This window comes from Carcharhinus amblyrhynchos, chromosome 9 (genome assembly GCF_965287045.1).
Source record: "Carcharhinus amblyrhynchos chromosome 9, sCarAmb.v2.hapA, whole genome shotgun sequence".
In the NCBI taxonomy this organism is placed as follows: Eukaryota; Metazoa; Chordata; class Chondrichthyes; order Carcharhiniformes; family Carcharhinidae; genus Carcharhinus; species Carcharhinus amblyrhynchos.
Window position 1 is genome coordinate 109,753,336 of NC_137332.1, and position 24,819 is coordinate 109,778,154.

Here is a 24,819-nt window from a genome sequence, read left to right on the forward strand (position 1 = left end):
TGCCCGGGGAGATGATGGGAGCGGGTACGATAGCGGCATTTAAGAGGCTTTTAGATGAATACATGAATAGGATGGGAATGGAAGGACATGGACTCTGTAAGTGCATACAGTTTTAGTTTAGGCAGGTATCATGATCGGTGCAGGCTTGGAGGGCCGGAGGGCCTGTTCCTGTGCTGTTCTTTTCTTCGTTCTTTGTCTCACACCTGACTATTTAATTCTTTAGTCAAACCCCAAAGAGACTCCAAGGAGTGATTATTAAACCAAATATGATATCAAGCCCCAAAAGAAGACATGAGGTCAGATGAACAAAAGCTCAGTGAAAGAGTTGGGCTTTAAAAGGTGTCTTAAAGGAGGAAGGGGTGGGGAGAGGGTTAGGGTGTAAATTCTTGGGGCTTAGGCAGTTGAAGGCACGGCCGCCAATGGTAGTGCGATTAGTTGGCACTAATCCTTTGGGTGCTCTGGTCTCCTCCCATAGTCTGAAAAGACTTGCATTGACCATGCTAAATTCTCCCTCAGTGTACCCAAATGGGCGCCGGAGTCTGGTGACTCTGGGATTTTCACAGCGACTTCATTGCAGTGTCAATGTAATATGACAATAATAAATAAACTTTACACTTCTATTGTCTGTTGGTCTGACAAGATTTCCATTCTTTGTTTTCTAATCCCTTGATGACCTCGCCCTTTCCCTATCTCTCCCAGGCCCTATTCCTGCAACCCCTCGTATTTACCCTGTTAATCCCTCTGACACTAAGGTCAATTTAGCATGGCCAATCAACCTAACCCACATATCTTTAGAAACCAAAGCACCTGGAGGAAACCCATGCAGACACGGGGAGAACATGCAAACTCCACAAAAACAGTGACCTAAGCCGGGGATCGAACCCAGGTCCCTGGCGCTGTGAGGCAGCAATGCTAACCACTGTGCCATTGGATAAATGATGGAGAATATTCGCCTACCTTCATACTTGAGATCCGTCAGCACACTGGTAACATATTCCGGGGAGCCCGATTCAATGTGACCGGGATTGACGATTATTTGAGATTGAGAGCCAAAGGTCACCACTCCGTAAAGAATCACAACCTCAAACCGACTCATCTGTGAAAGTTGAGGAGAGGAAATCGATTTCCCTAAAGATCCAATGGCTGGAAAACCTTCAACTCTCAGAAAACTAGAACAAGAGGAGTGTGTATCAACCATTCAGCCCATCAGCCAGCCTCTTGACAGAGGCTTGAACCTGTAGCCCAAGGCTGGGCTCTCCCAGTTTTCAGTACTGAGGGAGTCTTTCGAATGAGGCACAAAACTAAAGGCCCTCCTGCCCTCTGAGATAACACAAAGTCATCCTATGATGCTGTTTCAAGGAAAAGCAGGAGAATTATTCCCCTGTGTCCTGGTCAATACCTAATCCTCAATCAACACTGCTAAAAGCAGCCTCTCTGGCTATTGTTATCATTTGACTTTCATAAAAACCCTACAGTGCAGAAGCAGGAGTCAGCACTGACCACAATCCTGTTGGGATCTTATTCTTGTAACCTCACATATTTACTCTGCTAATCCCCCTTACACAGGGAGACTCCACACAGTCACCCACACCTGGAATCGAACCTGGATCTCTAGCAATGTGAGGCAGCAGACCTAACCACTGTGCCACCCAAATTATCTGGCTCAAGGTTGTCCCTTTCTGCAGCAGCTTGTCCACCATCTACAGGGCACAAGTCGGGAGTGAGGTGGAATACTCCCCACTTGCAGCTCCAACAATACTCAACAAGCTCGACATCATCCAGACAAAACAGCCCCGCTTAATTGACACCCCGTCCACAGACATTCACCTCAGCACTGCAATGGGAGTGTCAGTGTCGAACACAGAGTCTTTTGACTCAGGCATGCATGCTACCCATTGAGCGAAGATTCGAACCCAATTCTTCCAGTGTCCAATGAACATCGAGCAACAAACCTCCCTGGCAAATGGGAAGCATTTGATGCAGCCTGTTTGAGATTCTGTGACCAAGTTGCTTCCTAATGCCAAGCATGGTTAGCCATAAGGTTATAGGCTGGCCCTCAAGGGTGGTTTGTTGGTAGGACTAAGTTGTGCGTAGTATGATCCTACAAATGGGATCCCACAATGGTGGCACAGTGGTTAGCACTGTTACCTCACAGTGCCAGGGACCCCAGGTTCAGTTCCGACCTCGGGTCACCGTCTGTGTGGAGTTTGCACATCTCCCCCTGTATGCCTGGGATTCCTCCAGGTGCTCCAGTTTCCTCCCACAGTCTAAAGATGTGTGGATTGGGTTGATTGGCTGTGCTAAATTGCACCTTAGTGTCAGCTGGATTAGCAGGGTGAATAGGTGGGGTTATGGCAATAGGGTCTGGGTGGGATTGTTGTCGGTACAGACTCAATGGGCCAAATGGCCTCCTTCTGCACTGCAGGGATTCTATTCCATTCCATTCTATTCTCACATGCAAGGCTCTTTCTTACCATGTCAATAAAGGAGGTCAGAGCAGATATGGCATCGTGAAATTCCGTTTTCTTAATGCTTCCAGAAACATCCAAGACAATATAAATGTGAAGATTCTGACCTTGCCCCAAAGCAAGCTTCCGGCCAACGGAATCGGAGGAACCTAAGAAACATTTATCAGATCAAGCTTAGATTCCTTCATAATATTTACCCTATTCAATGTATAAATATTTCACACTAGCAGAACCCTCCCAATAGATCACTTATATTGCAGAGTATTCACCAAGGGTCATCATGACAGTAGAGGCAACATTACTATAGAGAAAGAATGGATCTCTCAGTATCCACCCCATTCCTTTGTTCCCTCCCTACTAGAGGGAGAGGAACTCCAGGAGAATGTTTTAAGCCAGTACATGGAGGGTCCTCCAAGACAGGAACAGTTCTGCCTCTCAGTAGGGGAGCATTTTGCAGACAGCGATCATAATTTAAATTTGGGATTGTTATGGGAAAAGACAAGGAATCAATGGGTGGGAGGCTGGTTTGTGTGATGGTCTGGGCTACATTCATAACCTTTTGTAGTTTCTGACCTTTTGGTCAGAGCAGGAGCCATACCCAAGCTGTGATACATCCTGAAAGGATGTGTTCCATTCTGCATCTGTAAAAATTGGTTAGAGTCATAGCGGACATACTGAATTTCCTTAGAATTCCCTTAGAAGTAGGGGTTTCAGCATTCGATGGGGTTGGGGGGAGGGAGGTGGGGTGAAGTTGATCAGTGTTACAGTGGAGGAAATCGGAGTCTTAATGTGAATAACATGGGGTCGGAAACTTAACAGAATCAGATGCGACACTGACTTTGCTTCTGACTGGCTTCATCTCAGGCTGCTGCCAAGCGGAGGGAGAGAAATGTAGAAACATAGAAAATAGGTGCAGGAGTAGACCATTCAGCCCTTCAAGCCTGCACCATCATTCACTATGATCATGGCTGATCATGCGCTTTTCAGCATCCCATTCCCGCTTTCCCTCCATACCCCTTGATTCCTTTAGCCACAAGGGCCACATCCAGCTCCCTCCTGAACATAACCAACAAACTGGCTCCAGCAGCTTTCTGTGGTAGAGAATTCCACAGCCCTCTGAGTGAAGAAGTTCTTCCACATCTCAATCCTGAATAGCTTACCCCTTATTCTTTGACTGTGACCCCCAGTTCTGGACTTCTCCATACATCGGGAACATTCTTCCCGCAACTAACATGTCAGGTCCCTTTAGGATTTAATATGTTTCTGTGAGATGCCGTCCATTCTTCTAAATTCCAAGCCCAGTCAATCTCTTTTTATATGTCGTTCCTGCTATTCTGGGAATCAGTCTGGCGAACCTTTGCTGGACTCCCTCAATAGCAAGAATGTCCTACCTCAGACTAGGAGGTCAAAATCACACACAATACGCAAGATGTGGCCTCATCAAGGCCCCGTATAACTACAGCAAGACATCCTTACTCCTATACTCAACTCCACTTGCTCTGAAGACCAATATGCCATTAGCTTTCCTCACCGTCTGCTGTACCTACATGCCAACCTTTGGAGACTGTTCTACCATAACACCCAAGTCATGTTGCCCTTTTCCTAAACTGCCAGATGAAAGTCAGACATCGTCCATCTGAAACCCTCACCCTTTGCTCCGATACCCCTAGCAGCCTATTGGCCCTAATCACTCTAAGACAGTAGACGGGGGGGGCTTTATCGTTCAGGCAGTAGTCTCTCCCAGCAAGGCTTAAAGCATCAAGACTTTGCCACGTCTGCAATGAAACATCGAGAGGCAAATGGTTGGGGGGAGGAGATGTGAGGAAAAACTCACCACTTTCCTTCGCCATGTTGGACTCACTCAGAAAGCGTGAAAAGGAGGCAGAGAAATGAGAAGCCACTTCCTCCGGCAAGTCAAAGGAACGCTTGTCTGAAATCAGAGATGTCAAATTAAAACAGAGCCAAGAGAAAGATAAGAACAAGAGGAGACCATTCAGCCTCTCCTGCCTGTCCCAGCATTCAATGAGATCAACATATATATATTTATATAGCACCGTTAACATAATGGAATTGTCTGAGATGCTTCACAGGAGTATTTGTAAAGTATGACACCGGGGCACATTCAACGATATTGGTTCAGGTGACCTAAAGGAACAAAGCAAGGTGCAGAGAGGTGGAACAAAGAACAGTACAGCACAGGAACAGACTCTTCAGCCCATCGAGCCTGTGCTGATTTGTGGTTTCTATCCCCCGTTCACCTCTCATTATTGTAGCTATTAAGATACACACTGAGTGCTGCTAATGTGCCTTCTTCCACCACCTCCACTGAATATCATAGAATCACTGAATCCCTATTGTGCGGAAGGTGGCCATTCAGCCCAACAAGTCTGCACAGACCACAATGCCAGTGTACATCACCACGCACAGGGGAAGGTGATAGAGGAACGGAACCTGCTGAGAGTTGAGATACGGGCTGCAGAGTTTTGGATAACCTCAAATCTACAAGACTAGGTCGAGATGGTGGCAGAGTGTTAATGTCACCAATGCTAGCAATCCAGAGGCCCAGGCTAATACTCCAGGAACATGGGTTCAAATCCCAGCTGGTGGAATTTAAATTCCATGGAAATAAAACCCATCTTAATCTGCTGTACTTATCTGGTATCATCAGCGTGACTCCAGCCCCACAACAATGACTTTTAACTGCCCTCTGGCAAGCCACTCAGTTCAAGGGCAACAAGTGCTGATCTCACCAGCGACACCCACATCCCACAGGAAAACGGAAAGAAGGGCGGAGCATTTGGGAAAACCAGCCAGGCATGTGTTGTGTTAACTGATTCTAAAGCTAATGAAAGCATGATTATGCCTCCTCCGTATCTTCATTCTGTTAATGCAGCAAGCAAATAACGATCAATGTCAACTATTCAAAGCTCCAATTGACCTTCCATATTCGTAACCTTTACCCAGAAAGGATTGCACCACTCACGCTGACAGACAGGCTCCGATCCACTCCATTCGCCAGTCTCCAGGCAGATTCTCTCCTTCGAACCAACCAGAGCAAGATCGTCGAGGCAAATATATCTGACTTTATCACCCATGCCGTAGTTAGTCCCGGATTTCACACTTCCTGCTGGAATTCCAGGATTAGGACAGGTGTCCACTGAGAGCAGAAAGGAGATTATCTCATTAGTTAAATCCCCCAGAAATCAAACTTAGATTACACAGCACAAAAATACACTGAACAGATCCAACGTACATTATACAGCTCAAATGTATATCACACAGCTCATATAAATCGTACAACTCCGATATGTATCACACAGCTCTGAATTGTATCGGACAGCTCCAATATCCATCATACAGCTCTGACATCCATCCCACAGCTCCGACATCCATCCCACGTCTCTGACATCCATCACACAACTCCAACATTCATCCCACATTTCCAACATCCATCACGCATCTCTAATATCCATCACGCAGCTCCGAAATCCATCACGCAGCTCCGAAATCCATCACGCAGCTCCAATATCCATCACGCAGCTCCAATATCCATCACGCAGCTCCAATATCCATCACGCAGCTCCAATATCCATCACGCAGCTCCAATATCCATCACGCAGCTCCAATATCCATCACGCAGCTCCAATATCCATCACGCAGCTCCAATATCCATCACGCAGCTCCAATATCCATCACACAGCTCCAATATCCATCACACAGCCCATTTATATTTATATCCTGAGTGTGGGCTAGGCTAGCAATTCTTGCCCATCCCTAGATGTCCTCAAGACAGCGGTGGTGAGCTGCCTTCCTGAACCGCTGCAGTCCATGTGGTGTAGGTACAGCCACAGTGCTGTTAGGGACAGTGTTCCAGGATTTTGACCCAGTGACAGTGAGAGAATGGCCAACATATTTCCACATCATGATGCAATCTAAGTGAACAGGACAAATAATTGTATGACTTCCTAAGCAACCAGGATGAAGGGTGCAGTGTTCTAGAAGGAAATATCAGTCAAAGTTAAATCACTCACAGAAAGAGAGAGGGAGACAGATTGCAAAAGGCCAGAGGGAAATCTGACTGAAAAAAAGAGAATGTGATAAAGGTTAATAGTAAATTTGACAAAAAACAAAAGCAACCTGACTTCACCATTATAATGGCTATTTCTCAATGTCAGAAAGGTTCATTGGCAGCTTTTATCTCTTCTCATGTTGTTACAAAAGGATTTAAAATAGGAATGGTCTAATGTCCGAACTCTGTTAAGAGTTGAGGGTTTTAATGGGCAAAGAAAAGACTTGGTTTGCACACGTGGATTCAAATTAAGACACAGCAGGTTTTATTGAAGAGCTGCTCTTTGCTCTGCTTCACAATGCTAAACTGAAAGTCAAACCTCAGCCTGAGCACGCACCCTAATGACGTCACCATCAAATCATGTGATCAGCTCTTAAAGCAAGCAAATATATGAGATGGGCAAACTTATAGAGACATATAAGATGATGAAGGGGCTCGATAGGGTAGAGGTAGAGAGATTCTTCCTGCTTAGAAACGATAGCAGAACTAGTGGGCACAGCCTTAAAATAAGGGGGGGGCAGTTTATATTGGAGTTGAGGAGGAACTTCTTCACTCAGAGGGTGGTGAGTCTCTGGAATTCTCTGCCCATTGAAGTGGTGGAGGCTACTTCGCTGAATATATTTAAGTCACGGGTAGACAGGTTTCTGATAGACAAGGGAATTAAGGGTTATGGGGAGAAAACGGGAAAGTGGAACTGATCCACTTCAGATCAGCCATGGTCTTATTGAATGGCGGGGCAGGCTCAAAGGGCTAGATGGCTTACTCCTGCTCCTATTTCTTATGTTCTTATGTTCAGTGTGACTCGTTTGTATGTTCCCTGCAAATGCAAGAACTGTAAGCCCATTGCATGCATTTCATTGATAGAGCAGAATATATGTCAGAGAGTCTTATTAACCACACACTTCCCCTTGCCTGGTCTGACAATAGCACTTGTTCACTGCGATCTTGACAGCAATGTCACTCAAGCCCAGACAACATGACTCTTGAGTTAGTCCTCTGTGTTCAGAGGCAGCTTCGCTTTTGCGAGCTAACATTACTCACATCCATCCTCGCACACGGCCGTGGTCCCATTCCACCTTCCATTAATCAGACAAGTTCTGCTCTCTGAACCCAGCAGTCTGTATCCATCAGCACACTGGAAGCTGACAGAGTCTCCCGCGGAATATGAGGTACGCTTTGGAAAGAATGTCCCTTCCTCGATTAAAGGTGCTGGGCACTTGAAGGCTGTAAATAAAACAGCTCTTGAAAATGATTGACATAGGATGTGGAGCTCAGGGACACATCGATATTGATGTTCCACACCAGTGTCTGCCCACTCCAACAACCACATGCCAAACTCAAACCTTCTGTTAAGCAAGTCCATGCAGACACAAGGAGAATGTGCCTCGGCAACAAGTATCGAATTCTCAGCACTCCCTGCACAAATCAATTATTTCTAAATTCTTCATTTGATCATTTAGTGACCAGCTTATATCATTTTCCTATGATCTCAGTCATAAACAGAAAGGGTTTTTCCATACTCATACTATGGGCGGCACAGTGGTTAGCACTGCTGCCCCCGCCCCGCAGGGCCTAGGAACTGGGTTCAAATCCGGCCACAGGTCTGTGCTGAGACCACACATTCTCCCTATGACTGTGTGGTTTCCTCTACATGCTCCAGTTTTCTCCCACACTTGCCCCTTACTGTCAGCGGGATTAACAGAGTCAATACGGGGATAGGGCCTGGGTGGGATTGATGTCGATGCAGGCTTGATGGGCCAAATGGCCTCCTTCTGCATTGTAGCGATGCTACAAACCTCTCATGGGTTTGGAAGGCACTGCTAAAGTAGCCTTGGTGCATTGCATCTTGTAGATGGTACACTTCATCGGTGGTGGACAGAGAGAATGTTACTGGAAGGGATCTCTATACAAATGGGCTGCTTTGCATGAGAACACTTCACATTTCTTGAGTATTGTTAGAGCTGCACCCATCCAGGTAAGTGGAGAGCATTCTATTACACTCCTGACTTGCATCTTCTAGATGGTGGACAGGCTTTGGGGAATAAGGAGATGACTTACTCACTGCACGATTCCTCTGACCTGCTCCTGTAGCCAAAGTATTTATGTGGCAATTCCAGTTCCGTTTCTGATCAATGGTAACACCAAGAGTTTTGAACGTAATGCCACGAATGTCAAGGGAAAATTAAATTTATTTATTAGTATCACAAGTAGGCTTACATTAACAACGCACTGAAGTTACTGTGAAAATTCCTTAGTTGCCACACTCTGGTGCCTGTTCGGGTGTACTGAGGGAGAATTTAGCATGGTCAATGCACCTAACCAGCATGTCTTTCGGACTGTGGGAAGAAACCGGAGCTTCCAGAAGAAACCCATGCAGACACAGGGAGAATGCGCAGACTTTGCACAGACAGTGACCCAAGCTGGGAATCAAACTCGGGTCTTTGGCACTGTGAGGTAGCAATGCTAACCACTGTGCCACCATGCAGCCCACTGGTTAGTTCCTGGCTTTTTGGAGATGACCATTGTCTGGAACTTGTGTGTTGCAAAGCCACTTGTCAGCCCAAGCCTGGCTAATGTCCAGGTCTACTGCATTTAGGACATGGCCTGCTTCACTATCTGAGCAGTTGCGAATAATACTGAACATTGTGCAGTCATCAGCAAACATCCCCACTTCTGACCTTGTGACGGAAGGAAGGTCATTGATGAAGCAGCTGAAGATTGTTGGGTTTAGGACACTAACCCTGAGGAACTTCTGCAGAGATGTCCTGCGACTGAGGAGATTGACCTCCAGCCAACATAACCATCTTCCTTTGTGCCAAGTATGACTCCAACCAGCGGAGAGTTTCCCCCCGATTCCCATTGACCCCAGCTTTGCCGGGGCTCGGTGAAGCCAGCCTCGGTCAAATGCTACCTTGATGTCCAGGGCAGTCACCTTCACCTCACCCTGTGCAATAGTATAAAGCAAAATATTCTGTCTTTTCCATAAAGTCGTGAGAATGGCAGGGAAAATAAAATGGGGAATCTCACCTCTGCATCCAGCATTCCGAATAATTCGCCGCTGAGAATTTCTCATTAAACTCCATTGGCCATTTGCCCTACAGGTCCGGCTAGATATGGGATAGGGGTAAAAACCAAAGGGACAAATGTACTTTAGGATGCTCCCGACAGCCCCACCTTGAGATAGCGTGATTGTCCCTCCGCTGATGGTAACATTGGGATCACAACTGGTGCCAATATTTTCATTTCCATCTGGAATCAGAGTACGAAGCAGACAGTAAACGACAATAATCTCAGGAACTCAGTCCCGTTCAGTCTCAAAATGGTATTACCGCTAGACTATTAATCCAGAAACTCAGTTAACATTCTGGGGACCCGGGTTCGAATCCTGCCACGGCAGATGAATTGAATTTGAATTCAATTTAAAAAAAAATCCAGAATTAGGAATCTACTGATGACCATGAAACCATTGTCGATTTTCGGAAAAACCCATCTTGTTCTCTAATGTTCTTTAGGGAAGGAAATCTGCCATTCTTACCCGGTCTGGCCTACATGTGATTCCAGAGCCACAACTGGTTGGCTCTCAACTGCCCCCCAGGCAACAGGGATGGGCAATAAATGCTGGCCAGCCAGTGTCGCCCATGTCCCACAAATGAATAAAAAAAAAATTGGATTTCCGTTCAGAGGTGAGTTTGCTTTTCGATTCACGAGGCAATCTCACCTGGTAATGTGTTACTGAGGAGCACAGGGCAAGAATAGGGCAGATGTGCAGGTGGGCAAGCGTGCTGCACACTGACACAGCCGCACATGTACACAGAGACACAACCACAAGGATACACTCGCTCACACAGACACGCGTACTCAGTGCACACACAAAAACACACGCGGCTATATTCTGGAATGCCCACTGCTCCCCCACACACATACAAAATCATGCACAGACATATGTACATGCACACAACAACACACAGACAAGCCTCTGTCATCCCAACACACACATATATGCATGCACGCACACGCATGCATGTGCACGCACACACACGCAAACACGTGCACCGTCTTGCTCGCAACTACGTACTGGTACACCCACATGCTCACGGACAAACACACATAGGCACACAGGCACAGAATGGCACAGTGGTTAGCACTGCTGCCTCACAGCGCCAAAGATCCAGGTTTGATTCCCACCTTGGGTCACTGTCTGTGTGGAGTCTGCACGTTCTCCTGTGTCTGCATGGAGGGAGGGAGTTTTCTGAGGGATACGGAGGGAGATTTCTGAGGGAGATGGAGGGAGGATGGAGGGCTTTCTCTGAGGATATGGATGTGTGAGGGGGTGGGTGAGGCCGGGGATTGTTTACCTAGGGATAGGAACATTTGGTTGATATATTATCAGGAGGCGATTTCTCTGAGCTGAGAGGGAGTTTGGAAATCTCACAACCACTAATTTGAAAAGAACATTCCTAGAGATTTACCGAAAGGTTATAATTATGAGAAAAGATTGAGCAGACTGAGGCAATCTTGTCTGGAAAAGAGAAGGCTGAGGGGTGAATTGATAAAAGGCCTTTAAAATTAAGGAAGGTTTCGATCGGATGGAGAGAAGATGTTCCCATTTGATGAATGGGATTGGAACTGAATGAGGGGGGAGGTCAATATATAAAATTTCCTTAAAAAAAATCCAATCGGGAGACATTACCCTAAGAGTTCTGAAACTGCAGTACTCGCTCCCACATGGGATGGTCAAGGTGAATAGTATAGATGACAGAAATCATAGAATTCCTACAGTGTAGAAGGAGGCCATTCGGCCCATCGATTCTGCACTGACCACAATCCCATCCAGGCCATATCCCCATACTCTGCAAACAAGCCCGGAATCGAACCCAGACCCCTGGCGCTGTGAGGCAGCAGTGCCAACCACTGTGCCATTATGCATACAATTTTGCCTTTTAAAAAGCATTTAGACAGCTAAATGAGTAAGAAGGGTCTAGAGGGCTATAGGTCAAATGCAGGCAATCGGGACTGGGTTAGTGGTAAAAACTGGGCGGCATGGACAAGTTGGGCCGAAGGGCCCATTTCCATGCTGTAAACCTCCATGACCAATGAAACACTTGCCCTGCTTTTCGTTTGATTTTCAGGGTTTACTTACCTTGTGAGGCACTCACAAGAAAGACAAAGAGGCTCAAAGAAGCAATCCTGACCAGTCCCATTTCAATCCCTCCTCTGGCTACTTTTCCACTGAGACCTTCAGGCTGTTTAATGGATAACTTTCCAGTAAGGTCAGTGTAAATATGGGCAGGCTCGCCAGTGGAGCTACCTCATAGATAACATTTTCTTTAACTTCACTGCGATCACTTATGTTGTGCCAGGTATCTAATACTGTTAATCAATCTCCCTGTAAATAGAGCAAGTTAAACAAACTCAGATTGACGTGGCTGAGGCCCTTTTGTGCTACCCACAAGACCAGAAGGCTATGGGATCATAGTTTGAGGATGAGGGTGTAATGACTTCAATCAGGCCATTGAAGCTGGCCGACTGGAGTATGAACTCTCTGATTAAGGATCCAATTAAATGACCAATCAGGGAGTCTTTGCCTTGTATTTAACCAGGAGTGTCAGTTCCTCTGGCACCTTTGGAGGTAGACTGCTGACTCACTGTGTTAGAGTTGGTGAAAGAACTTGCACCTCTGCAGACTTATTACAAAGGGGTAAACCTTTTAGGATTGAGGTGAGGAGAAATTTCTTCATCCAGAGGGCGGTGAATGTGTGGAATTCACTACCACAGGAAGTCATTGAGGCCAAAACACTGTGCGATTTCAAGAAGAAATTAGATATAGTTCTTGGGGCTAAAGCGATCAAAGCATCATAGAAACCCTACAGTGCAGAAAGAGGCCATTCAGCCCATCGAGTCTGCACCAACCACAATCCCACCCAGGCTTCACTCCCTTATCCCTACATATTTACCCGCTAATCTCTCTAAACTACACTTCTCAGGACACTAAGGGGCAATTTTAGCATGGCCAATCAACTTAACCCGCACATCTTTGGACTGTGGGAGGAAACCCGCACAGATACGAGGAGAATGTGCAAACTCCACACAGACAGTGACCCAAGCTGGGACTCGAACCCAGGACCCTGGAGCTGTGAAGCAGCTGTGCTACCGTGCTGTCCATGGTATGACTAGGGAGCGGCTATCAGGATATTGAATTTAAGATTAGCCATGATCATAATGAATGACGGAGCAGGCTTGAAGGGTCAAATGGCTAATCCTGCTTCTAGTGTCTATTTTTCAATGAGCAGGAGTAGGCCTTTCGGCCCTTTGAGTCAGCTTTGCTATTCAATGGCTGATCTGACATAATCCTCAGCCCCACTTTCCCACCTTCTCTCCATAACCTTTGATTCCCTTACTGATTAAAAATCTGTCTATCTCAGCCTCGAACAGACTTAAAGACCCAACCTCTGCAACCCTCTGCGGTAAAGAATTCCACAGATTCACTACCTCTGAGAGAAGAAATTCCTCCTCATCTTCATCTTAAATGGGCGACCCCCTTACTCTGAGATTCTGTCCTCTGGTCCTAGACTCTCCCACAAGGCTAAACAACCTCTCAGCATCTACCCTGTAAAGTCCCCTGAGAATCCAATGTATCTCAATAAGGTCACCTCTCATTCTTCTGAACTCTAATGAGTACAGGCCCAACCTACTTAGCCTCACCTCATAGGAAAATCCCTCCGAATCCAGGATCAACCTAGTGAACCTTCTCTGGATTGCCTCCAATGCCAGTATATCTTTCCTTAGATAAGGGGACCAGAACTGTTCTCAGTATTCTGGGTGTGGTCTATCTTGTATCTTGTATAGTTCTTGGAAGACCTCCTTATTTTTATACTCCATTCACTTTGAAATAAAGGCCAACATTCCATCTCTCTTCCCCATCACATGCACTCCATCTTATACGGCCAGAGAATATCTCCTAGTGCTTTCGGGACTTGATGGGGTTCTTCAGAGTTTCCGTAAGTACTGCAATTTGTAAAAAACATTAATATTCATTTATAGCTCCATGTACATCATAGACGTAGGAACGTAGAGTTAAGGTATGATTTTACAGAATGGTGAAAGAGGCTGGAGTTGCTGAGGGGACTAAACCTGCTCCTGAGCGTGGCACAGTGGTTAGCACTGCTGCCTTACAGTGCCAGGGACCGAGATTCATTTCCCACTTGGGTGATTGTCTGTGTGGAGTTTGCACTGTCTCTCTGACAGAGCATCCCACAGAGACCCTATACCCGAAACCCCACATATTTATGCTACACGCCTTGGGACACTAAGGGGCAATTTAGCATGACCAGTCAAGCTAACCTTTGGACTTGTGGATGAAATTGAAACATCTGTAAGAAACCCATGCAGACACGGGGAGAACGTGCAAACTCCACATGGACAGTCTAGTACCCCAATGACTATGCAATCACAAATTAATGCATATTCAGTATTCTATAATTGCAGCTTTCTGCCAGTCTGTGTAGATAATTGAGAAATGAATCTATGCTTTTCCCTGATCTTTGACTTGTTAAATTTTGCCTGTTCTATAATCACATTTTTACAAACTGCAATATGAATCAAATTCCTGGAGGACATCACCATAAGAGGGTGAAGTCTCATTGACTCCCTGTCATGTTATCACGTCATTGTCAACAGCTCCAATTGTCTGGAGTAAAGTGTTGACCAGATATTTTTGTCCCCTTTTGTGCAAACCCGAAGTGGTTATATACCTGGAAATCCTCTTTCTCCAGCTTCCCCATGCTGAGCTTGTTACAGGCTGTCAGTACTTTGGAAGGAATCTGAGTGGCAGTGTTAATTCCGTGTTAGTACCAAGCTCGCATGCTTGTTGTTGCTGCTTCACTGATGTTGCTTGTTGTTCCTGGTCTGTGCTCACTGCTGTCTTTCTCTCAGCTTGCATCTGTTGCATTTGCAAAGCTCCAAACTATTTTGGTGAGCCTTTAATCCACTTCTTTCATCTCCCTCTAGGTCTTGCTAAATTGATCATGTGCTAGAATTATCATCGTTACGTCAGCTTCTGATATTAACCCTTATTGTACAGGGAATGCCACAGAGCTGATGTGTAACTCTGCTCCTTCTCTATCAGTTGTCACATCAATGTGAATGAAACGCCCTGTATAGAACATGGTCCAGTTATACTGGGGTTAAAATCAGCCTGGGATGTTGTTGACCAACTGTGCAAAATGTGATTCCTCCAAACCGTCATGTCACTGATGGAGCAGGTAAGAAACATGTCAACAAAAAAATTACATTTCCAGATTAAGTGGATTGGCCATGCTAAATTCTCCCTCAATGTCAGGGGCCCTAGCCAGGGTAAATGTATGGGGTTATGGGAATAGGGCCTGGGTGGGATTATGGTCGGTGCAGACTCAATGGGCCAAATAGCCTCCTTCTGTGATGCAATGAAATGGAATCAGTTGAGATTGGAAGCCAATCATATCCTCACTGGATCAGAGAAGGTGGGGAATGTGGAGTGGGTGCCATTATCGTGACCATTTTTGTAACTGCAGAAGGACTTGACAGTGTCAACCATGACAAGTTGTTCCACCTTAGCCTGAGGACATACCCCACACTCACGTTCCAAACCCATCTAGGGAACCAGTGAGTGGCTGGACAATCTGGGAGTGGCATGGTGGCACAGTGGTTAGCACTGCTGCTTCACAGCACCAGGGACCTAGTCTCCATTCCCAGTTTGGGTCATTGTGTGGAATTTGCAAGTTCTTTCTGTGTCTGTGTGGGTCTCCTCCGGGTGCTCTGGTTTCCTCCCATAGTCTGAAAGATGTGCTGGTTAGGTGCATTGGCTATGCTAAATTCTCCCTCAGTATACCCGAACAGGTGCTGGAGTGTGGTAACTTTCACAGTAACTTCATTGCAGTATGAATGTAAGCCTACTTGAGACTAATGTGTGGTACATAAATATGTACAAGAATAATTCGGGATGTAACATTAGTTTAAGTGTAGAAGACAATTGGTGACTTTGGATCCAAGGTTCCCAATGCTTTTCATCACTTTTTTGTTGGAAACTCATGAGACCCTCAGAGACTGAAGCGGGAGGGAAAAATCGGAAAAGCCAAAGTTACCTTTAACTCCATTCCCGAGATATTATCTCCATCAGTATCCCTGGCAGCAGTCTGAGATTTACCCAGTCTGTTCACAACCTCGGTGTCACATTTGATCCCAAGAAGAGTTTCCAGCTGTCTAAATGTTGCCATCATGAATTCCTCCTCCTTAAATTTGCCTGATTTCACTCCTGTCTCAGCTCATCTACAGCTGAAATCCTCCTCTGAGCTGACGTTAGTTCCTGACTCAATATTTTCAAGGCCCTCTTGGCTGCTTGTCCACTTTCTAATCTCTGTAAAGTCACTCAAACATCTACTGCCTGTGTCTTAATTCATGACAAGACTCATTTCTCTGCACTCACTCACCAACGTTGGCTCCCAGTCAAGCAACTTCCAGGTTTTAAAAGTCGCATCCTTGTTTTCAAATCCCTACGTGGCTACACCCCTTACTACGTCTGTAATGTCAGTAAAATGAAGAAGATAGTCATTGACTTCAGGAAGCGTTGTGGAGAACATGCCTCTGTCCACATCAATGGTGAAGAAGGAGAAATGGTCGAAAGCTTCAAGTTTCTAGGTGTACAGATCACCAACAACTGTCCTGGTCCCTCCATGCTGATGCTATTGTTAAGAAAACCCACCAACAGCGCTTCAACTTTCTCAGGAGGCTAAGGAAATTCAGCAAGTCCGCTATGACTCTCATCAACCTTTACAGATGCACTATAGAACACATTACTTTTGGATGTATCACAGTTTGGTGTGGCTCCTGCTCTGACCAAGACTGCAAGAAACTACAAAGAGCTGTGAATGTAGCCCAGTCCATCATGCAAACCAGCCTCCCATCAACTGACACTGTCCAAACTTCCTACTGCCTCGGAAAAGCAGCCAGCATAATTAAGGATCCCATGCACCCTGGACATTCTCTCTTCCACCTTCTTCTGTTGGGAAAAGGATACAAAAGTCTAAGGTCACGTACTAACCAATTCAAGAACAGCTTCTTTCCTGCTACTATCAGACCTTTGACTGGACCTACCATATACCATATATTAAGTTGATCTTTCTCTACACCCTAGCTATGACTGTAATGCTACATTCTGCGCCCTCTCCTACATTTATAGATGTATTCTATAAATGGTATGCTTTGTATAGCGTGCAAGAAACAATACTTTTCACTATATGCCAATACATACAACAAAAGTAAATCAAATCCATGTGATGTGGGTACATCGACAGCACTGATAGGCTGATAAGGAGGGAGTTCCAGGATTTTGATCCAGTGACAGTGAAGGAATAATAGTGTCAAGTCAGGATGCTGAGTGGCTTGGAGGGGAACTTTCAGGTGGTGGTGTTCCCTTATGTCTACTGGTCCTGTCCTAGATCACAGTATGGATTTAGAAGTTGCTGTCTAAGGACATTAGAGAGTTGATGTCAAGCTTCTTGAGTGCTAGTGAAGCTTTTTTCATCCAAGCAAATGGAGAAGAGTCCATCACACTCTTGACCTGCGCTTTGTAGATGGTGGCCAGGCTTTGGGGAGGTAGGAGGTGAGTTACTAACTGCACAATTCCTAGTCTCTGACCTGCTCTTGCAGCTAAATGGCTAGTCCAGTTCAGTCAGTCCCTCGTCAATGGTAATCAGTAGGATGTTGATAGTGGGGGATTCAGTGATGAATATCAAGGGATGATGGCTCAGTTCTCTCTTAGCGGGGATTATTAAAAGGTTCAGAAAACTCTGGAATTTAAAAACTTATAAGATTACTAAACGGGGATATTAACTTAGAATAAGGACTACAATGTGCCTTGTACTTACCTTACACAAAGGTACAATTTGCATAGACACACAGCTAACTACTGCTGTAGCAATTAAACACGTAGTTTAGACTTAAACAAGTATTTTGAATGTATCGTGCACCTTGGCCAAAATGCAAACTGCCCTGGAGCATAATGGGAAGAGTGTTAAATGAGACAGGTCAGATTGTTTGGGAACAATAAGCCATAGGATACAGTGATGTTATCAGAAGGAAGTCATGGACAGTGCAAATTCTCATACCTCAGAAAATGAATAGAAGTATTCACAAAGTATTCAATTCCTATTGGTAATAAGGCAGTGCGAGCCAGTGGGAACATCACTTTTTCAATTTTGTGGTTTACAGTGAGAAAGCAATAATTGAACCTTATAGATTTATGTAAGGGAAGTTGCTTAGTAACAGTGGTTAGGAACTCCCGGGTTCTATAGACCAATGAATTCCTAATTCTCCTTGAAGATAGGATGGAATTGGCCAAGGCAAATAATATGTATCAATGCAATCGGAGCATCCAGTTAGGATGACAAGGTAGGCGGGAGAAATTAAGTTTTGAAAATGTATAATCATTGCATTGTAAACTCAAGAAAGGACTTGGCGTGTTCAGTTTCCGTTCTCCCAGCACGTGTTAGTCAATAAAGAACACCTTTAACCAGCACAGTGCCACAGTGGTTAGCACTGCTGCTTCACAGCTCCAGCGACCCATATTTGATTCCTGGCTTGGGTCGTTGTCTGTGTGGAGTTTGCACTTTCTCCCTTTGTCTGCGTGGGTTTCCTCCCACACTCCAAAGATGTGCGGGTTAGGTTGACTAGCCACGTTAAATTAGTGTCCTGGGATGTGTAGGTTAGAGGGATTGGTGGGTAAATGTGAGAAGTTGTGGGGATAGAGCATGGGCAGGATTGTTCTCTGTGCAGATTTGATGGACCGAATGGCCTCCTTCTGCACTGTAGGGATTCTCTGATGATTTCTATGAGCATATTGTCTTCTGCGAGTCTTTTTATTTAGGCGTTCAGAACAAAGAACAAAGAAAAGTACAGCACAGAAACAGGCCCTTCGGCCCTCTAAACTTGCACCGATCATGATAAATACTCAGCTCAATACTTGGCATCTGAGACAAAACCCCTGTTTGAGGGATAGATGCCTGGCACTTGTGTAGTGCAAACATAACTTACAAATTGTCAGCCCACGCTTGGACGTTGCTGCATTTGGACACGGACAATTCCAGCCTCGGGTCATTGTCTGTGTGGAGTTTGCACATTCTCCCCATGTCTGCATGGGTTTCCTCTGGGTGCTCTGGTTTTCTCCCACGCTCCAAAAGGCACGTGGGTTAGGTTGATTGGCCACATTAAATTGACTTCAGCGTCAGGGGGATTAGCAGGATAAATGTGTGGGGTTATGGGAATAGGGCCAGGGTGGGATTATGGTCAGTACAGACTCGATGGGCTGAATGACCTCCTTTTGTACTGTAGGGATTCTATGACTAAAATACAGTCAAGTATTAGATGCTTTATCTTCTATGACTCTCATAACGTGCTTCAGTCTATCCAAACACTCTGATGGCACATTGCTTATTGGGAAGCATTTGTCACAAGGAACTAAAGGTATTTACAAAGTTTATTTCCGCTACCGTTATAATTGTTGCAATCACAAGAAACACATTGAAGCCAGTACACATTAAATGGCACAGAACTGATAGGGGAGGGGAAATGAATTGGTAAAAATCCACAGTCAGCTATTCCTCTTGTTTTGAAGTGTGGGATGCTTCAGAAAAGCCTTTTGACCATTTTTAACTAATACATCAATGATACCTATCCTGAGTAAATGTTCAGGGTTGTGTCAGGAGCTCAAAGCAATGTTCTTCTCTCTCTGCCTTCCTCCTTCTGCATCTCGCACAGTATGTGCTGTCTCTCCCTTTCTTTCTCACAACCTCGTCTCTCATTCTGTCTCGCCCTATTTGTCTCTTTCTCTCACTTTCTCTTTCTGTCTCTTTCACTCTCTTCCTCTCAGACTCTCATGCTGTCTCTTTTTTTGTCCATCTCACCCACTCTTTTATGCTCTCTGTCTCTTTCTCTCCAACTCTCTCTCTCTTTCTCATACTGTCTTTTTCTTTCCCAGCCTGTCTCTCTCTCTCTTTCCCTGTCCTTCTCGTTCAGTCCCATTGTGTCTTTCCCTCTCCATCTCATTCTCTCGCTGTTTCAGTCTCTCTCATTCTCTTTCCCCCTCTATCTCATCCTCTTGCTCTCTGTTTCTGTCATGGTTTGTCTCTCTCTCTCTCTCCTCATGATTTTCTCTGCATCTTTCCCTCTCTTGGTCTTTCCACATTACCTCTCTTTCTTTCTGTCTCTCTCTTACGTGCTATCTCTCTCTCTCTCACTTTGTATTTCCCTCTTCTTTCCTCGCTCACTTTCTCTTTCTTTCTCTCTCATTCCCTCCCTCTTTGTGACTGAAACTGAATGGTGAGAAGGTTGCTTGATTGGTGAATGATTTGATGAGGTCAAGGCAAGATCTTACACTTGGCCCAGTTGATGAAGGGCCTTTGCTTTCAGCTTAATCTATTGGCAGCCACAGTGTTGCCTTGTGTTGTCAAATCAAGTGCCTGATGAATCCACAGCTCAAATCTCTTATGAGAAAGGGAGAGAATGAGCAGTTGAATGAATATCAAAAGACCCGAATGATGAAGTCATGTCCAAGTTGCATTTGTGGAGAATGTAATGAATGTGGTGGATTTGGGAAAGTTTTTATAATTAGCATGGAGCTCCAGAAGATATTCAATAAGGTTCCACATGACAGATTGTTAACAAGGATTAGAGCACATTGAGGTGACCAATCAACATGGATAGGAAATTGGTTAGGTGAGGAGAAGTAACGGTATGTAATCCCAGTATGTGACCAGTGGTGTACCCGAGGGATCTGGATCACCACAGCTTTTCACAATATAAAGAGCACATATGAATGAGTAAAGCACCATTTACCCAAGTAAGCTGATAACACCATCTCAGGCAGCCCAGTAAATAACGCAGATGACAGCGAAAAGTTGGCAATACATTGATTGATAAAATGGATGGGCAAAAGGGGCAGGGTGAGGAGAATCCAGAAACAGGGAGACACAATGTCGGATAGATAGACGGACTTGCATTTACTCCAGGATGCCCCAAAGCACTTTCAAAATGTGGTCACAGTGGTTAGCACTCCTGCCTCTCCACCCAGGGACCTGGGTTCAATTCTGGCCTTGGATAACTATTTGTGTTTGCACCTTCTTCCCATATCTGCATGGGTTTCCTCCCACAGTGTCAGGGGGATTAGTAGGGTAAATAGTCGGGGTTGTGGGGATAGGGTCTGGTTGGGATTGTTGTCAGTGCAGGCTTGATGGGTCAAATTGTCTCTTTCTGCACTGTGGGGATTCTATGGATTCAATGAAAACTAAGGTGGGGGAGGTATGGCAAAGATCAGAGTATTCCCTAAATGTTGCAAAACAAGGAACTGCGGAGGAATGGTGAGATTTGAGAACAGCGGGGAAAGAATAGCGAGCGAATTGCAGTGAAAGATAATTAAGAATGTTGCCTTTATCTTCAGAGGGCTGGAATATGTCACTCTGCTCTCGGGAAGATGTTGATAAACTGGAAAGAGTGCAAAGAAGATTTGCGAGGATGTTACCAGGAGTAGCGGGCCTGAGTTAGAGCTTTATTCCTCGAGAGTTGGAGAATGAGGGGTGACCTCACTGAGGTGAGTAAAATCATGAGGGTCAAAGACAGGGTGAACATTCACAGTCTTTTTCCCAACGTTGGGGAATTAAAAACTAGAGGGCATAGGTTTAAGATGAGAGGAGAAAGAAAGGGACCTTCCTTCACACAGAGGGTGGTGTGTATCTGGAATCAGCTGCCAGAGAATGTGGTTGAGACGGGTTCAATAGCAACATTTAAAAAGCATTTGGATAAGTACATGGATGGGAAAGGATTAGAGGGATATGGGCCAAACATGGGTAATGGGAACTGGCTGAGAGGGCATCGTGTTTGGCATGGACTGGTTGGGCCGAGGACCTATTTCCATGCTGTACTGCCCTATGACTCCAGGTATTGGAGGAAGTTATTTTACCGTTGTATCAAACTCTGGTTGGACCCCATTTGGAGCAACTATGCTCCTTCAGGATGGATAGAAGAACAAAGAACAATGCAGTATTGGCCCTTCGGCCCACCAAGCCTGTGCCAATACATGGCTTCTATATAGTGCAGACTAGCCTGAATAATAATCTTTTCAGTGAGAACATTATTTAACTGAAGGCAGAAAAGGACCTGGGTCCTTGTACATCAACCATAAAAAAGTCAGGCTGCAGGTATAGTAAGTGATTAAGAAGGAATTAGAAATTTGACCTCTTTTGCAAGGGGGATGAAGTATAGAAGTAAGGTAGTCTTACTACAGGGCATTGAGGCTGCACCTGGAACAGTGTATAGTCCCAGTCCCCAGAATATACTTTCATTGGAGGCAGTACAGAGATGGCCCATGAGGCTGATTTCTGGAATGGATGGTGGGTTTTCTTGTGGGGAAAAGGCTGAGGAGGTCGGTCTGATACCCGTTGAGGTTTAGGAGATGAGTGGTGATTGAGTTGCTGATAGTGCCAAGGATTGTCAGTGGACACAACAGGATATAGATAGATTGGAGACTTGGGCACAGAAATGGCAGATGGAATTTAATCTGGACAAATGCAAGGTAGTGCATTTTGGAGGATCAAATTTAAGTATGAATTATACTGTAAATGGCAGAACTCTTTGGAATATTAACATCCAGCCAGATCTGGGTGTGCAGTTCCCTGAAAATAGCAACACAGATAGGCATGGTGATTAAGAAGGCATATGGCACGCTTGCCGTCATCAGCCAGGAATTGAGTACAAGAGTTGGAAATCACGTTGCGGTTATATAAAACCTTTGTTAGGCCACATTTGGATTATTGCGTGCAGTACTGGTCACCACACCATCAAAAAGATGGGGAAGCTTTGGAGAGGGTGCAAAGAAGGTTCACCAGGATGTTGCCAAGTCTCGAGGGTGTTGATTATGAGGAGAGGTTGAATAAATAGGATTGTTTTCACTGGAAAGATGGAGGCTGAGGGGAGACCTGATAGAGGTCTACAAAATTATGAGAAGCACCGACAGGGTGAATAATCAGAGCTTTTTTCCCAGGGTGGAAGGGTCAATTACAAGAGGGCACAGGATCAAAGTGAGAGGGGGCAAGTTTAAGGGAGATGTGCAGGGGAAGTTTTTCATGCAGAGAGTGGTGGGTGCCTGGAGCGCACTGCCAGAGGGGGTAGTGGAAGTAGGCACATTGGCAACATTTATGAGGCATCTGAATGGGTACCTGAATAGGGAGGGAATAGAGGGATATGGACCGAGTAAGGGAAGAAGGGTTTCTCAGTTTAGTTAGAGCATCATGATCGGCATGAGCTTGGAGGGCTGAACGGTCTGTTCCTGTGCTGTACTTTTCTTTGTTTGAAACGTACTCTGATGGGGCCTAACAGGGAGGACATTGAGAGGACGTTTTCAATCATTGGGAGAATCTAGTTCTGGGGGCACAATTTCAGAATGAGAGATCATCCGTCTAAGACTGAGGTGAGGGGGAATTTATTCCTCCAGACGGTTGTGCACCTTTGGAACTCTTTTCTCTTTTAGGTTTAAGGTGCGAGGGGCAAGGTTTAAAGGAGATGAACGAGGCAAGTTTTTTTTACACGGAGAGTGGTGGGTGCCTGGAACTCGCTGCCAGGGGAGGTAGTGGAAGCAGATACGATTGTGAGTTTTAGGGGGCGTCTCGACAAATACACGAATAGGATGGGAATAGAGGGATATGGTCCCCGGAAGGATAGGGGGTTTTAGTTCAAAAGGGCAGGATGGTCGATGTGGGTATGGGGGGGGCCAAATCCAATAAGATGCAAAGCTGGGTTCAACAGAGCAATTGGTACAGGCTCAAAGGGCCAAATGGCCATCTTCTGACCACCCCCTCCCCCAACCCCTCCCACTAAGTAATAAAAGTTATAATTTGGCCAACTTTCTCTTTCAACCACGGCAACACCTTAAATAAGTTGATGTGAAAATCCCGAGCGTATTTCTTTTTTGCGGCCACGTCTTCACAGACATTAATAATTCCCCAGCTCAAAACACCCACCTGCAGATGACAGGAGTGCACATGTTAGAAAATAAATGAAAGTACAGAAACTAGAAGCAGGAGTAGGACTTCGAGCCTGCTCTGCCATTCATTTTGATCATTGAATTTAGTATCCTGATTCGGCGTGTGTTATAATTACACACTGACCCTCTGACAGTGCGGCACTCCCTCAGCACTGACCCTCTGACAGTGCGGCACTCCCTCAGCACTGACCCTCTGACAGTGCGGCACTCCCTCAGCACTGACCCTCTGACAGTGCGGCACTCCCTCAGCACTGACCCTCTGACAGTGCGGCACTCCCTCAGCACTGACCCTCTGACAGTGCGGCACTCCCTCAGCACTGACCCTCTGACAGTGCGGCACTCCCTCAGCACTGACCCTCTGACAGTGCGGCGCTCCCTCAGCACTGACCCTCTGACAGTGCGGCGCTCCCTCAGCACTGACCCTCTGACAGTGCGGCGCTCCCTCAGCACTGACCCTCTGACAGTGCGGCACTCCCTCAGCACTGACCCTCTGACAGTGCGGCACTCCCTCAGCACTGACCCTCTGACAGTGCGGCACTCCCTCAGCACTGACCCTCTGACAGTGCGGCACTCCCTCAGCACTGACCCTCTGACAGTGCGGCACTCCCTCAGCACTGACCCTCTGACAGTGCGGCACTCCCTCAGCACTGACCCTCTGACAGTGCGGCACTCCCTCAGCACTGACCCTCTGACAGTGCGGCACTCCCTCAGCACTGACCCTCTGAAAGTGCGGCACTCCCTCAGCACTGAACCTCTGACAGTGCGGCACTCCCTCAGCACTGAACCTCTGACAGTGCGGCACTCCCTCAGCACTGACCCTCTGACAGTGCGGCACTCCCTCAGCACTGACCCTCTGACAGTGCGGCACTCCCTCAGCACTGACCCTCTGACAGTGCGGCACTCCCTCAGCACTGACCCTCTGACAGTGCGGCACTCCCTCAGCACTGACCCTCTGACAGTGCGGCACTCCCTCAGCACTGACCCTCTGACAGTGCGGCACTCCCTCAGCACTGACCCTCTGACAGTGCGGCACTCCCTCAGCACTGACCCTCTGACAGTGCGGCACTCCCTCAGCACTGACCCTCTGACAGTGCGGCACTCCCTCAGCACTGACCCTCTGACAGTGCGGCACTCCCTCAGCACTGACCCTCTGACAGTGCGGCACTCCCTCAGCACTGACCCTCTGACAGTGCGGCACTCCCTCAGCACTGACCCTC

The 24,819-nt window shown here is 46.2% G+C and overlaps 2 protein-coding genes across 2 annotated transcripts in view; both read right to left on the minus strand.

Annotated features, from left to right (window-relative positions):
- The window catches only part of LOC145348190 (complement factor B-like), a 43,711-nt gene extending 31,973 nt beyond the window's left edge, over positions 1 to 11,738 (minus strand). The window contains exons 1-7 of the mRNA XM_080196384.1: positions 11,678 to 11,738; positions 9,565 to 9,786; positions 7,579 to 7,761; positions 5,452 to 5,625; positions 4,303 to 4,398; positions 2,475 to 2,617; positions 958 to 1,096 (exon numbers count right to left, since the gene is read on the minus strand). Coding sequence (XP_080052510.1) covers positions 958 to 1,096; positions 2,475 to 2,617; positions 4,303 to 4,398; positions 5,452 to 5,625; positions 7,579 to 7,761; positions 9,565 to 9,786; positions 11,678 to 11,738 — 1,018 coding nt within the window. The remainder of the gene's footprint in view (positions 1 to 957; positions 1,097 to 2,474; positions 2,618 to 4,302; positions 4,399 to 5,451; positions 5,626 to 7,578; positions 7,762 to 9,564; positions 9,787 to 11,677) is intronic.
- An 8,753-nt stretch (positions 11,739 to 20,491) lies between these two features.
- Positions 20,492 to 24,819, minus strand: part of LOC145348191 (complement factor B-like) — a 64,027-nt gene continuing 59,699 nt past the window's right edge. The window contains exon 18 of the mRNA XM_080196385.1: positions 20,492 to 23,579. Coding sequence (XP_080052511.1) covers positions 23,433 to 23,579 — 147 coding nt within the window. The 3' untranslated portion in view covers positions 20,492 to 23,432. The remainder of the gene's footprint in view (positions 23,580 to 24,819) is intronic.